Source organism: Rhineura floridana, chromosome 1, assembly GCF_030035675.1.
Source record: "Rhineura floridana isolate rRhiFlo1 chromosome 1, rRhiFlo1.hap2, whole genome shotgun sequence".
NCBI classification, from domain to species: domain Eukaryota; kingdom Metazoa; phylum Chordata; class Lepidosauria; order Squamata; family Rhineuridae; genus Rhineura; species Rhineura floridana.
In genome coordinates, this window is record NC_084480.1 from 149,335,085 (window position 1) to 149,348,208 (window position 13,124).

Here is a 13,124-nt window from a genome sequence, read left to right on the forward strand (position 1 = left end):
ATTTATAATCCAAATTTTCATAAAAATATACCAAGGCGGTATACAACATACAAAATTACAATGTTATGCTCCTCACACAAATAAACCACTTATGAACAGTTTCCCCTGCTCTCTTTAAATCAACACACTGCACCTTTAAATCAATTTCAAACCAGTTAATGTTATTTTAATCTGTTTTTATGATATATGTAATCTACCCTAGAACTATTATTGAACAGTAGGCTTATAAATTGAATTAATCAACCAGTCCTAACCAGTTCCTAATCTTAGGAACATTAATTTTTCAAACAAGCTATGAATCTCTAATGAAGAAGTCTCAGCACACTCACAAAGTACTCTTCTTTTGGTCATTTAAAATGTTTTCAAACTGGTTTAGAATCTGTAGCGTAGATACCGTCTATAGTACTGACCTCCTGTTGAGAGTTCATGTTATGTTTGCTTATGTTTATGTGTACTGCTTTTTAGATACCGTTCCCCATCCTCTCCCTGGGAGATCAGCTGTGAATATTCAGCAATAAGGAAATGAAAGGGGAAAGTAAATGTAGCTAGTAAAAAGAGCAGGTTTATGGAGAGAAAATCCATCCTTTAGCAGTCATAGACACACCAGAGACCAAAGGCTTGTCAAGTTATGTTTCTTTATGCTTTTGCAAGAATAACAGTAAATGAAACATGTTTAAAAGCCATGAGAGCTCTCTAAGAAAGGTATTGCAGACATGACATCATTGTAAAGATTAAAATGTTAATCAGTAACAATCAAAAGGGAAAAGTGTATAATATCTAGCATCAAGGGTCTTCCAGACTCTCCATTTTCTGGTACAGTAGGGCCCCGCTTTACAGCGCTTCACTTTACAGCGTTCCGCTGATACAGAGGTTGTGAATTATAGAAAGGCCCCGCTTTACAGCGCTTGTTCCGCTTTTACGGCAGTTTTTTGCCGCTGGGCACCATTTTGGTCAATGTAAGTCAGTAGGATCCGCTTTACAGCGGTTTTCGCTTTACAGCGGGGGTCTGGAACATAACCCGCTGTATGAGCGGGGCCCTACTGTATCCATTAAGTCTTGCACCCTTTTTTCCAAATGTATCAAAAAGGTTAGGGGAGACACCACACAGGCAGGCAGATTTAAATAAGGTGAAGCGGAAGCACTTAAATACATAGAGGGCTTCAACATCTCAGCAAGTGATGCCCACAAGAACCTCATTTTCATCTCCGCCTCCCCAGTATATCTAGTATCTGGATGAAACACGCTTGTGGTCCATTTTTCCAAAATGTTTTGGACTTGTCCCTCCCTTAATCTTTTCTACCTCTGGGCCCCCTCAACCCAGCTCCAACTAATCATCTGTGCCACCCACAGCAGGACATGATGCAGGAATCCTTGCACGCAGCTATGTGTATGTAGGCTGCTGCTCTGTGAAAAGATTTATGGAACAGGAACACTAATCCAACAGTGGCATTAGGAAGGGAGAACAGAACTAGAGTTGTGTGTGGATGCGTGTGTAAGTAAAATCATCCCTGCAAATTCCAATGAGAATAACAGAAGATCTTGTCTTGGTTGGTATAGGGAGGGATGCCCGAGAATCCTATCCTTCAGTGGAATATTGCATCCCCCTTCCAAGTGTTTTCCCCCATAGCTTAAGAATCCCTGGGGTTAACAAGCATTTGCCTATACCTTCAGAAGTCTTCACTTCATAGGCCCATCTGGCTAACCTTCGTAGCTGTTATTTAAGTAACCTTTCTTCTTTTTGATCATTATTAAATCTGCAAAACCTTCTCCTCCTGGTCACCATCCTTTACACCTTTCCATGACAATGCAGAAGCTGTCATCCTGTCATCCAATGCTGGGAAGTTTCGGGCATGTATCTAAAAGGAAAAAATAGATGGAGTTGGAGCTGCATCCTGTCTACTCTAATACCAGCACTTTTAATATCTCATTGCTGTGCAGCAGCAGCAGCAGAGCTTGTCAAAGGAGAAAAAAGATAATCAGAAAGCAAGCCCAGTTGATCATATTTTCACAGCATCCTGATCAATACCTTTACCAGAACCAGAAGTAGAGTAAATGGCTCTTTCTAGTTTGGGAGATATCCAGTCACTGATCTTAGGCAGAACTGCAGCTGACTTTCCACATTTTTACTAGCCTAGGACTTTGTGTGTGTGTGTACATTTTGCTTTGTTCCATCCACATTAGTGGTTGCAACTTAAATCCCCTATATGCATGCATCACATGAAGGGGTGTCACATAGTTACCAGGAGCACTAACATGCTTTTTGTTTAAGTACTGTTTTGCCAACAGGCTTCAGCTCTCTGAAAAGAATAACCCACAACATCTCATCTATCCCCAGCTTATTTTTTGAATTGACCTTTTTAATGGTACATGGAATGAGAAGCTGGGGTGTCATGTCATCCATCTCTAATGACATTATGGGCAATAACCTAAAGATGATATTGATGTGTGTCATTCTGATCAGAACTGTTGCAGGAGGCATGATTCAGATCCTGCTTCCTCCCTGGACCAACTAGAAAAATCAACGGTGACAAGGGCACACTACATGACAAATATCACATCTCACTGCTGTGACAGAGTTCCACACTTCTCCCCACCCCTAACCCCTGAACAGTTTTGCAATGTTTTTTAAAAGTTTTTGATCCCTGTTTTCAGTAAAATGAAAAATGAACAAGTGCTAAATGATGTAATGTTAACCCCGACCAAAACTGCCCTGTGATTTTAAAATTATTTTGTTTACTTTTTAAACTGTTTTGCAGTTAATATGTTGTATGTCACTTTGGGATATCCTTTTGTATGTGAAAAGCAATGAATAAATATAATAAATAGTTAGATAGCATTATCCCTCTCCAGAAGTACAGCTAATATGTTCCAATATTTGTATCCTATTTTTTTAAAGGAAAAAATAGAGGTTCTAAAACCACAATGAAGCTATTCTCCCTGTGAAGGAAGATTCTCATTCAACATCAATATAGTTTTCAGCTTTCAGGACTGGATGGTACTGCAACTTTAGCTGTTTGGGGGAACATCACTTTGAAAATGCTACATCTGTCTCCAGCCTTGCCAGTAGGCAGAGTATAGAAGCAAGACTTCATGAGGAATACCTGCTCCCTAGAATGCCAGCAGTAACTGGACAAAATTCTCCTTCCTCTTCTTCTTTTTGGACACCCTACCCCACCCCCTCATGCCTTGCTGGTCCTGAAATACAATAAAATCATGTGCCAAGAGAAGCAGGTCAGGCAAGGACAAAGGAGATGGAGTAACTTACTCTTCTTTTCAAGAGGGTTAAAGAAAGTATGGAGAACACCAGAATAAGGAGGAAGAGAATCAGTCCAAAAGTAATCTTCTCAGCCGTTCTGTGCTGCACAAGGGCAGTCTGGGCACCTGTAAGGCAAGGCTGCAATTAAAGAATTTGGAGTGGAGCAAAAGGAGCAGAAAGCATCAGAATATGGATAGCTTGGGGTTCACTCAGTGGCCAGGCAGAGACAGAAAATAATTTTTAAAAGAGTTGAAGGTGGATGAAAGACCCATTGTTTCCCAGAGCATATCTTTGCATTTTTCTGTCCAGCTATCATCTCTGGTAAAAGAGTTTTTAGGTTTTGGAGACGCTAAAAAAACCCTACATTAGTAGGATGGTGAGCATGTAGAGCAATTGCTACTGAAACAACAACAAAACTTGGCTTCTGGTAAAGATGGGGACTGAATACTAGTAGTGGCACAGTGCTGGTCTTTGACTCTAATAAATGATTGATTGATTGGCAATCAGTGGCTGAGACTAACACAAGGATCCTCGGCCCAGAGGAAGGGGCATGGTAGTGGTGGCTTTAGTCTAGTAAAATAAATTTGCTAAACAGGAGAAGAGTTTTATGAAGGAAGGAAGGTCTGGATGGTGAGAAGTGCTTAACCTGGATGCAGGGTTCTTATGAGGGGATATGGAGAAGGTAATGATAAAACCAGTAATTAACATCTGAAAAAGAGGCACTATGGTCTCTTCTCCTTTCTAAGTCACTGAAAAAGACTAAGGGGGTCGTTCCTGAGAGCAAGGCATTCTAGGTGAGGTGGCAAGGAAAGCACTTGTTCCGTCTCTGCTCCTCCTTGGTGACTAGAAGTTTTATTTGGACTTAAGCTTTGGGTTTGTTTGTTTTTAACCTAAGGAACTTCTAGCTGCTTTGGCAAAGTGGCAACAACACGGGCACTTTCTTGACCTCACCCAAAATGCCTTTTTTGAAGGACCCCCTTGCCTCTTTTTCAGAGCAAAGCACTGAGGAGAAGGAGGAGAGCCCCTTAGAGGAGGTCCTGCTGCCACCCCCATGAGGCTTCTGTAGGGCCAGCCTGATAGTGAGCAGAGGCCCGGTGGAGTGTCATCTTGCTGCCCTCATGTCCGTATAAGCCTGCTGTGTGAAACAGTTCTCTCAGGGCACCACATGACTGGGCCAGCCCTGCCCTGGCACCCACTCTGATGTCTTTCTACCACCAGATGGACCTTTTTTGTTCCAAGGGTTTTGTTGATCTGTTTTGTTTTAAAGGATTTGCTATTTTTTGCTTATTTTTATGTGCAAGTTATGTTTTATTATAAACTACCATGTTAATAAGACTGAAGGGTGAGGTGTGAGTGTCAACAATAATAAATGAATAAACAAATGAGTTAATGTATAAATAAAAGTACCTGCAATTTCCAGGTGATGCTGCACAGATCCTGACATCCCATCCGGGCCATGGACATTGCACTCCCAAATGCCTGCATCATTAGGTGACACCTGAGAAAACTCTAGGGTTGAGCCTTGGCTCAAGACCCCAAAACTCCTAGAGGTAGCCTCAGGCCAAGAACTGTTTGTGGGCACCAAACCCAGCCACTTCCACTCAAAACGCTCCTTTTCTGTGTGGTAACTGAGGTTGCAGGTGAGCAGCAAGTGAGACCCCTCAGTGACTGTCCCCTCAATACTTGGGGTGACTAAATGAAAAGAAGGAAGTAGAAATCAGTAATTTCCCTGTCACCTGACTCTCACATATCCCTCACTGAAGGTGACCCCATTCCTGGCCCCATTCATTACAGATGATCTCTCTTACTACTAGGGCTGTCAGTCAGTTTTCAGCTGATGAATCATCTGCCTTTAACCAATTAACTGATTAATGTTCATTAAATTTAGATCATTTTTTAAATAACATCAAACCCTCAGTATAGATGCATTTTTCAAACACTGAAGATGAGACAACTTAGGGTGCTGTTCATCCAAAACAGGTTTGTATGCACAAGAATTGCTGCAAGTACAGCAGGACTTCCCCCTCTCCTCCCCCCATGTATGCCCCACACCATCCCCTAATCTGCTCTGGAGGACACAACAGATTGAGATTTTCGGGGGGGTGTTGGGGGGAGGAGATGGGGAGAATGTTCCATTGTGCAGCGAGAAATCCTTGTCTTGACAGAACGTTTGCCCTAGCACTACACTGAATACAACCCATAGAGTTATTATGAGAAAATGTCATAATTTTCTTTTACATTCTCTATTGCTATAACACACCAAGAACAAAACCTCCACACTCACACCAGCATGCTCTTAGCTTGTAGTATTGCCAACTAAAACTAACCTCTCCCTCCAATTCACCAGCCAAAGCTTTGGTTGACTGATCTAGATTGGATTACTGCAGTGTGCCAACATGGGGCTGCCTTTGAAGACTTTTTGGAAAGTACAATTAGTGCATATTCCAGCAGAGGCTGCTAACTGGTACTAATAATACGGAGCATATCTTGCCAGTATTAAAAGAATTACACAAGCTACCAATTTGTTTCTGAGCACATTTTAAAGTTCTAAATGGCTTGAGACCAGAATAATGAAAAGAGCACCAGAATGGGTGCCAGGTGAGCCTCTCTGGGAAGAATTCCAAAGCCAGGACACACTACTGCAAATGTCCTTTCCCCTGAAACCAGGTGCCATACCTTAGATAGCAAGGGAACCCACAGAATTGCCTCTATCCCAAAGCTATGTTTCAGAGGTCCTGCTCAGAGTCTTCCCACCTGAAATCTGGTGGGTGGTGGCAATGAGGATCAAGGCCCAGCATGGTGCTTCTTCCTCTGAAATCCTTCTCTGTCCATTCTCCAGATTGCTCTTTTCCTCTGCTATTAACATGATTTGACACACTGATATATCTGGTTTTGGTTGCTGATTTATTTGTGAATGTTTTGAAGGGTCCCGACCCCCACTCCCTGCTCTAGTATCTGGCTGTGTGTTTAGAAATTTCCTAGCTGTTAAATATTCTGCTGTGACTTGCTGCCTACTTGAGCTGAACGGCTACTCATTAAATTAAAGGTTCCTAAAGGCACTAATGAAAATTCTTTGATGGGTGTGTAGGGGAATTGTATGCACACTTTCCTTCCCACAGGTTTCTTCTCCTCACCTGTCATTATTGCCAATGTGACATTCTTAGTGATGGTGGTGCCTTCAATAGTGATCTCACAGGTGTACTGGCCTGCATCATCAGGACCCACAGCAGGGAGATGAAGGGTAAAATTTCTCTTCCTTCCCTTACTGAAGGTGGCTGTTGCCTTCAGTTCTCTCCTTGGTGCGTAGCTCCAATGGGCTGCCACCGTAGAAATGCCATAGTCCATGGGATTGTAATTCAGAATGCAGGGTAGGTGGGCATCGGATCCTGCTGCAGTATAGACTACAGATACGATTGGCTCAGCAAATCCTGCGGGAGGGAATATTAAGTTGCGTGAATCCCATAAAATACGAGGAGATTAGCAGGAATTCAGGAGGGAGATGTCTTTCGATTCATCAAGAGAAGCTAGAACATGGAGAGAAGGAAACGTGTATTTATTTATTATATGTTTTATCCCAAGAGGAGGCAATCTGTGTTTGGGGAACCACGAAAGGTGAGGTGGAGGCAAATCTCACCTATGACTTGCAGGTTGTATGTGGCAGAAATTCTCTCCCCATCTGCGAAGGTGAGTTCACAGACCCAGGGCCCAGAATCGCTCCTGACTGATCTGGAGATAAACAGGGTCTGGTCCAGAGAGCAGAACCGACCAGAGGTGGGGATGAGGTGACCTGCATGGAACCAGCGTATATTTTGCGGGGATTCTGAACGTGTGGAGCTGCTGGTTAGCCTGATAGGTTCAGACTCAATCAGGGGACCAGGAGGGTTAGCAGTCACTGAAAGAAAAGAAGTGTCCACTGATATGCGTATCACAAGATATGACCCTATTTAGCAGCAGCATCAATTTCTTTCTGGAGAAAGCAGACTAAGGGGCAAACCAGATGCAATGCGGTAGTTACCTTTTGTCGGAGTGTGTTCTTCCTCCTTCACATATAAAGTGAGAGTAGGGGGAGGGGAGCAAAGCCATTCTGCAAGGGCATTATTAAGGAGTAGCCAATGAGGCATGAGACCCAGGTCTTCTGTGCTGAGCCTCAAATCTCCTGCCCCTTCTCTCCCTTTTTAAATACTTTAAAAAAATCATTTGCTTACAGGGTGACTGTGCTTGCTGCAAAGTGCCGTACCGGTGACACCTGAGACATCCACCATCTAAATTTGCCCAGAAGCAGTGTGTTTTTTGTGATGATGGGACTGACCACTATGGAGTACCAGCACCTCTTTTTTGGCTGCCCATAGCAACTGGCTATTTTGTGCTGGCACCCATAGCACTGTTATCAAGGTATGAGTACCAGCGCCTAATTTTTGTTTACCAAAAAAGCAATGACCAGAGGCATTCTGTCCACTTATGCAAACTTGCACCATGGTCTTGTGCTACAAGTCTAGCAATGCCTGTCATTCCCCCTGCATCACCTCCCTGACTTCACACCATTTCTTGAAGAACTTTTCTCCCAGCCCAGCTCTGACGCTGTAATCAAGTAGGGCTTAGAAAAAGCGCTTAATGCAAGATAAGGAAGGGTTTAGCTACCCTCACCCACACTCTTCTTTTTCATGTTTACAGAAAATAGAGACCCCTACATACACACACATACACACTTTACGCAGGTGTGGGGCTGATACATGACCAAAATACACGTGGTTGCCCTATGTCATCTTGTTTGGCTCCATCGATTTCATTGCATACATTGGTGTATAACATTTAATCAGGCTCTAAGCCCACATAAACATTGCAACGTCTGTTAAATGGGAAAACCAATTGAAATGAGTTAACATTTGAAGATAAAAATGTTAACCCATTTCCATGCATGCAACTCATTTCACGTGCCTACCGCAGGGGCTGAGCTGTCTAGAAACCATAAAGTTGCTCTTCGGAGAGCCCATTTGACAGCACCCTGTCATTTCCTGCAGCCCCTGCCAGTTGTCAGATCCACCTACCTGACATCACGCCAAGCTCCAACTGGCACTGCCACACCTCCCCGCCATATTTCACCAGTGCCTCATAGGTCCCTGCATCCTCTTTCAGCAATGGCTCGATCCTGAGTGAAAAATTCCCATGGAGGAAGCCAGTGTCCGAGACTGTTGCTCGGTGCATCGTGGAATGGCCCCATTTCTTGAGCCCACTGGGATCCACCATTAAAACCCACTGGCGCTTCTTGTAGGAGCTGAGGAAAATGGCAGAGGGCATGGAAACAGTTAGTGCTGGATGAGTGGGAGGGGCAATAACTGGGGAAGGGGGTAGAGGAGAGGGGTGGTGGGTGAAATAGAGGGAAGAAAGAGGAAGTGGTGAATGAAAATAGGACAGAAATCCACCTCGCCCATCCCTGAGTAAGTAGAAATGGTCCTTCGCACCTTACCTGTCTCCATGGCGCACCCAGCGTAAAGCCAATCCCTTATACAGCTGCTTTGAGCTGCTCTCCAGCTTCTGTAGACTCAGGTGACAAGGGAGTACAGCCCGTCCTCCTTCTTCAGCCCACACCCTGCACACTTCCCCTGTTGCAGAAGGAACATTTCTGGCTGCAGGAAGACCATAGGTCCAAACAAACAAAGAGGATGAGGTTACAAATATCGCTTAGATGACATCTCTCAGCGTAACGTACATCACACAAGTTTGTGGAGTGATAAAATTGAGGGTGTTAAACAGGGTCTGGGGTGGGTTTCTGTTGCTTATGAGCATGGAACAGAGATGGAGAGCAGACCTCTGATTATCTAGTAAGGGTTCAGATACAAAAGCTGAAGCAAACCATGCAACAACAACTAGCCCCATCCGCATCCCCCACATATCCTTGGCCACTCCACTCTCTTTCCTTACCATTGGTCAGCTGCAGATTTAGGGCAACAGTCCAGAAAAGTAAAACTAAAGACAGTGGCATCACAGGGGCAAATGGTTCAGTGCCCCAAGCTGCTTCTTCGCTTGTCAGCCAGGTTGAGAAGGGTTTGAAAGGGGAGCTAAAAAGGACTGGACCAATCAAGAACTGGAGGCTAAGAAAATGGAGGTGGATCTCTGATCAAAGAAGACCTATGTGGTCACCCTTATATTGCAGGTGGGCTGTTGGTTTCCTGATAGAGCTGAAATGGGAAACGTCACAGCCGATAAACCAACCCCAGGCTGAAACATGTGCAGGAAGACAGTTGAGGGAGTTCTAGAAATCAACTTGCAGTGGAAACTGTTTCCATCTCATTCTGTCCACTCATGAACTGTTTGTTTTTTTTCATGGTTTTGCTTGCAGTGGAAAATATATAAAGGGCTAATTTCTCAGTAAGTGTCCTTGGTGTTTTTCTTTGATCTTTTATAGCATAGTTTCTTTGGTGTTTTTCTTTCATCTTCTCCCTTTTATGGTATGCTTTTTTCTTTCAGTTAGTTTCAAAATACCCACAATGCTGCTGCTGCTGCTGCTGCTGCTTTAAGGTGTTCATAGTGCTTCAAATACACTGGTTTCACCTAGAGCAGAAAGGCAATTGCTGGAGCACAGACACTTGGGCAGCAAGGGGTCCTGTTTGGGTGTTATCTGGAACAGCCTTCTTTAACCTGGTGCCCTCCAGATGTTTTGGACTACAACTTTCATTAGTCCCAGATAGGACATCCCATGCTGGCTGGGTCTTATGGGAGCTATAGTTGAAAACATCTGGAGGGCACCAGGTTGAGGAAATCTGGTCTTGAAGAACTATTCCTGAAGAGCCAGCTTGGTAATGTCCTTTTCCTTTCCAGAATGTGCAAGAAAGGGCAATGTAGATTTTGTTACATAAAATACACATGGAGTCCTGTTGCTTCTTTTCCTTACAAGTGAAACTGTATTTTTTATAAAAAACAACAACATGCCTTTGGCAGGTCCATCACTGTTGTTGTTATGTGCCTTCAAGTCAATTACGACTTATGGTGACCCTATGAATCAGTGACCTCCAACAGCATCTGTCGTGAACCACCCTGTTCAGATCTTGTAAGTTCAGGTCTGTGGCTTCCTTTATGGAATCAATCCATCTCCTGTTTGGCCTTCCTCTTTTTCTACTTCCTTCTGTTTTTCCAGCATTATTGTCTTTTCTAGTGAATAATGCCTTCTCATTATGTGTCCAAAGTATGATAAGCTCAGTTTCATCATTTTAGCTTCTAGTGATAGTTCTGGTTTAATTTGTTCTAACACCCAATTATTTGTCTTTTTCGCAGTCCATGTTATGCGCAAAGCTCTTCTCCAACACCACATTTCAAATGAGTTGATTTTTTCTCTTATCTGCTTTTTTCACCCATTTCGTCCATCATAGGGACGGGATAAATTTGCTTCAGGGGGCTGGATCACCCTTGAGCTAAGAAAGTGGCTTGGCACAGATCTTGTGGAGCGTAAGGAGTGATACCTTCCCCTCCCATGGCACCTGCTCTTAACAATGTAATTCAGAATGAGGTTCATAGTAATTGGTTGGATTTTGTAGGATGTGGCTGGGCCTGGCACATAAAAGATAGAAAAACAGGTGGCTGGGTACTGAGCAGCTTGTTAGACGCCAGCAAACTTTTAAAACTGTAGTCTGCTCTGGAAGGCCTGTGGACTGAAGAGTGGGTTAGAAATATTTGTATTAAACAAAGGAAGAGATGAGTCTTTTCAGATACTCTAACATTGCTTCTGTCTTGGCACAAGCAGCAGGTGGGCATTCACACCCATTTATGATCAAAGGAAATGATTCCAGTTATATGTCCTAACTTAGGGTAGTGATTTTGCATGACATCCTTATAGAATTTACATGGCATTCATATGAAATTGCAAGGATTTGTGGGATGATAGTGCGGTATGACAACACTGGATGAGTGCTGGAGAACTCATTGCATACTGTATGCAACAAGCGTTATCTACCTGGTTTCATCTACAGCAGTCTTCCTCAACCTCATATCCTCCAGATGTTATTGGACTCCAACTTCCATCAGACCCAGGCAGCCAGGCCAATGGTCAGAGATGATGAAAGTTCTAGTCTAAAATATCTGGAGGGTGCCATGTTGGGGAAAAGCTGGTCTTATAGTGTCTGCAACTGCTTAGCAGATCTGCAATCCAAAGCTCATGAGGTTTGGATAAAGATTAAGTGGTTGGATGAAGATGAAGTTGCTCATGAACTTTGGAGCTCTATAAAGTCTCTCAGGTTCCCCTGAGCATCTCTTTGGTGCCAATCTATTCAAGATCACTATGACACAGCTGAGCCTATGGCAATTGGAGGAATCATGATAGACATCTCAGCCAAAACAGAGCCAGTGTGACATCAAAGTAGACCAGCTACTGCATCAAGAGGTGGGATAGGCATCAAAGTAGAGAGGCTGCTAGAATAAATGAGCCAGAGGCTGATTATAAGATTTTTATGGGAAAATGAATAGCAGAGCATGATGAAAAGCCCTTATCTAGTTAAAATTTAGGTGGTTTTTCCTTCTGTTCAGCAAGAATATAACAATAATATCAAAAGGCCCTCTCCAGCAGTTAAGCATTTTTGCAGCCTAAGGGACACCTTCCCTTTTGGGCAACCTTCTGGGAGCCACATGCCAGTGGTGGGTGGGGCCATATGCAAAATTGGGTGGAGCAATTAATGTAACTTATATTTTTTACAGGAGGCTAGTTTCTGCACACGCTCACTCACTCCCCCTTCTCTGTCCTCCATCCAGGCAAACAAGTGCCATTCTCTGCCTCCATCACATCCTCTAGTAGCCATCCAGTGGAGCTTTTCTGTATCATCAGGGGTCTGTTGACATCAACTCCAGGAAATGGAGTTTTAGACCCTTCGGAGTCCCACTGTGAATTCTTTGCAGGGCACTTTGAGGGTAAAGTTGCTCGCCTCATCTTGGTGCCCCCTCCACATCTACTGTAGTCCCCAATGAGGTGTCCAGTGCAACGTCTGCTGCAACTTCTTGGGAATGGTTTCGGTTGATGAGGCCTGATGACGTGGACAAGGTGCTTGCGATGATGCGGCCAGCAACGTGTCCTCTTGATCCTTGCCCTTCTTGGCTTATTAAAGCTTGCTGAGGGGGTTTGACCGAGTGGATCCAAGGTGTGGTCAATGCATCATTGCGGGAGAGGTGGTGATTTGACCACTCCTGAAAAAGTCCACCCTGGACCCATTGGTCTGCGACAATTACCAACCGGTCGCAAATACCCCCTTCTTAGGGAAGGTGATTGAGAGAGTTGTGACGCAGCAACTGCAAGTACTCTTGGATGAAAAAGATTATCTTGACCCATCCCAGTCTGGGTTCAGGCCTGGTTATGGGACTGAATCAGCCTTGGTTGCCCTGATGGATGACCTTTATCGGGAGAAGGACAGGGGGAGTGTGACCCTGTTACTCTTATTTATTTATTTATTTATTTATTTATTTATTTATTTATTTATTTATTTATTTATTTATTTTATTAAACTTGTATACCGCTCCATAGCCGAAGCTCTCTGGGAGGTTTACAATAACTAAAAACAAATACAATTTAAAATACATCTTTTAAAAAACAATTTAAAACACAATTTTAAAATTTAAAACAATATAGAACACATGCTAAAATGCCTGGGCGAAGAGGAAAGTCTTGACCTGGCGCCGAAAAGATAACAGTGTTGGCGCCAGGCACCAGATCTTACTTGATCTCTCAGCAGCTTTTGATACTATTGACCATGGTATCCTTGTGGGCCGACTTGGTGAGATGGGTTTTGGAAGCACTGTTTTACAGTGGTCCCGATCCTACCTCCAGGGTCGTTTTCAGATAATACCATTGGGTGATTACCTTTCGGCCCCCTGGCAGTTGTGCTGTGGGGTG

General features: G+C 43.7%; 1 protein-coding gene across 1 annotated transcript; it reads right to left on the reverse strand.

The window, feature by feature from the left end:
• Positions 1-651: 651 nt before the first annotated feature.
• On the reverse strand, positions 652-9,352 carry LAG3 (lymphocyte activating 3). The gene is made up of 8 exons (XM_061637037.1): positions 9,176-9,352; positions 8,721-8,880; positions 8,302-8,528; positions 6,891-7,148; positions 6,391-6,684; positions 4,664-4,948; positions 3,266-3,381; positions 652-1,856 (listed from the first exon to the last, which is right to left on the reverse strand). Exons 1-8 carry the CDS (start codon positions 9,234-9,236, stop codon positions 1,749-1,751), a joined length of 1,509 nt encoding a protein of 502 aa, XP_061493021.1. The 5' UTR covers positions 9,237-9,352; the 3' UTR covers positions 652-1,748.
• Between the last annotated feature and the right edge of the window lie 3,772 nt (positions 9,353-13,124).

Bases quoted from the DNA above. Each gene is read 5' to 3' on its own strand.
- LAG3 (XM_061637037.1), bottom strand. From the start codon at position 9,236: ATGCCACTGTCTTTAGTTTTACTTTTCTGGACTGTTGCCCTAAATCTG. The intron at 8,881-9,175 runs GTAAGGAAAGAG...GTCTTCCTGCAG, and splicing joins AAATCTGCAGCTGACCAATG to CCAGAAATGTTCCTTCTGCA. The intron at 3,382-4,663 runs GTACTTTTATTT...CTTGCCTTACAG, and splicing joins GCATCACCTGGAAATTGCAG to GTGCCCAGACTGCCCTTGTG.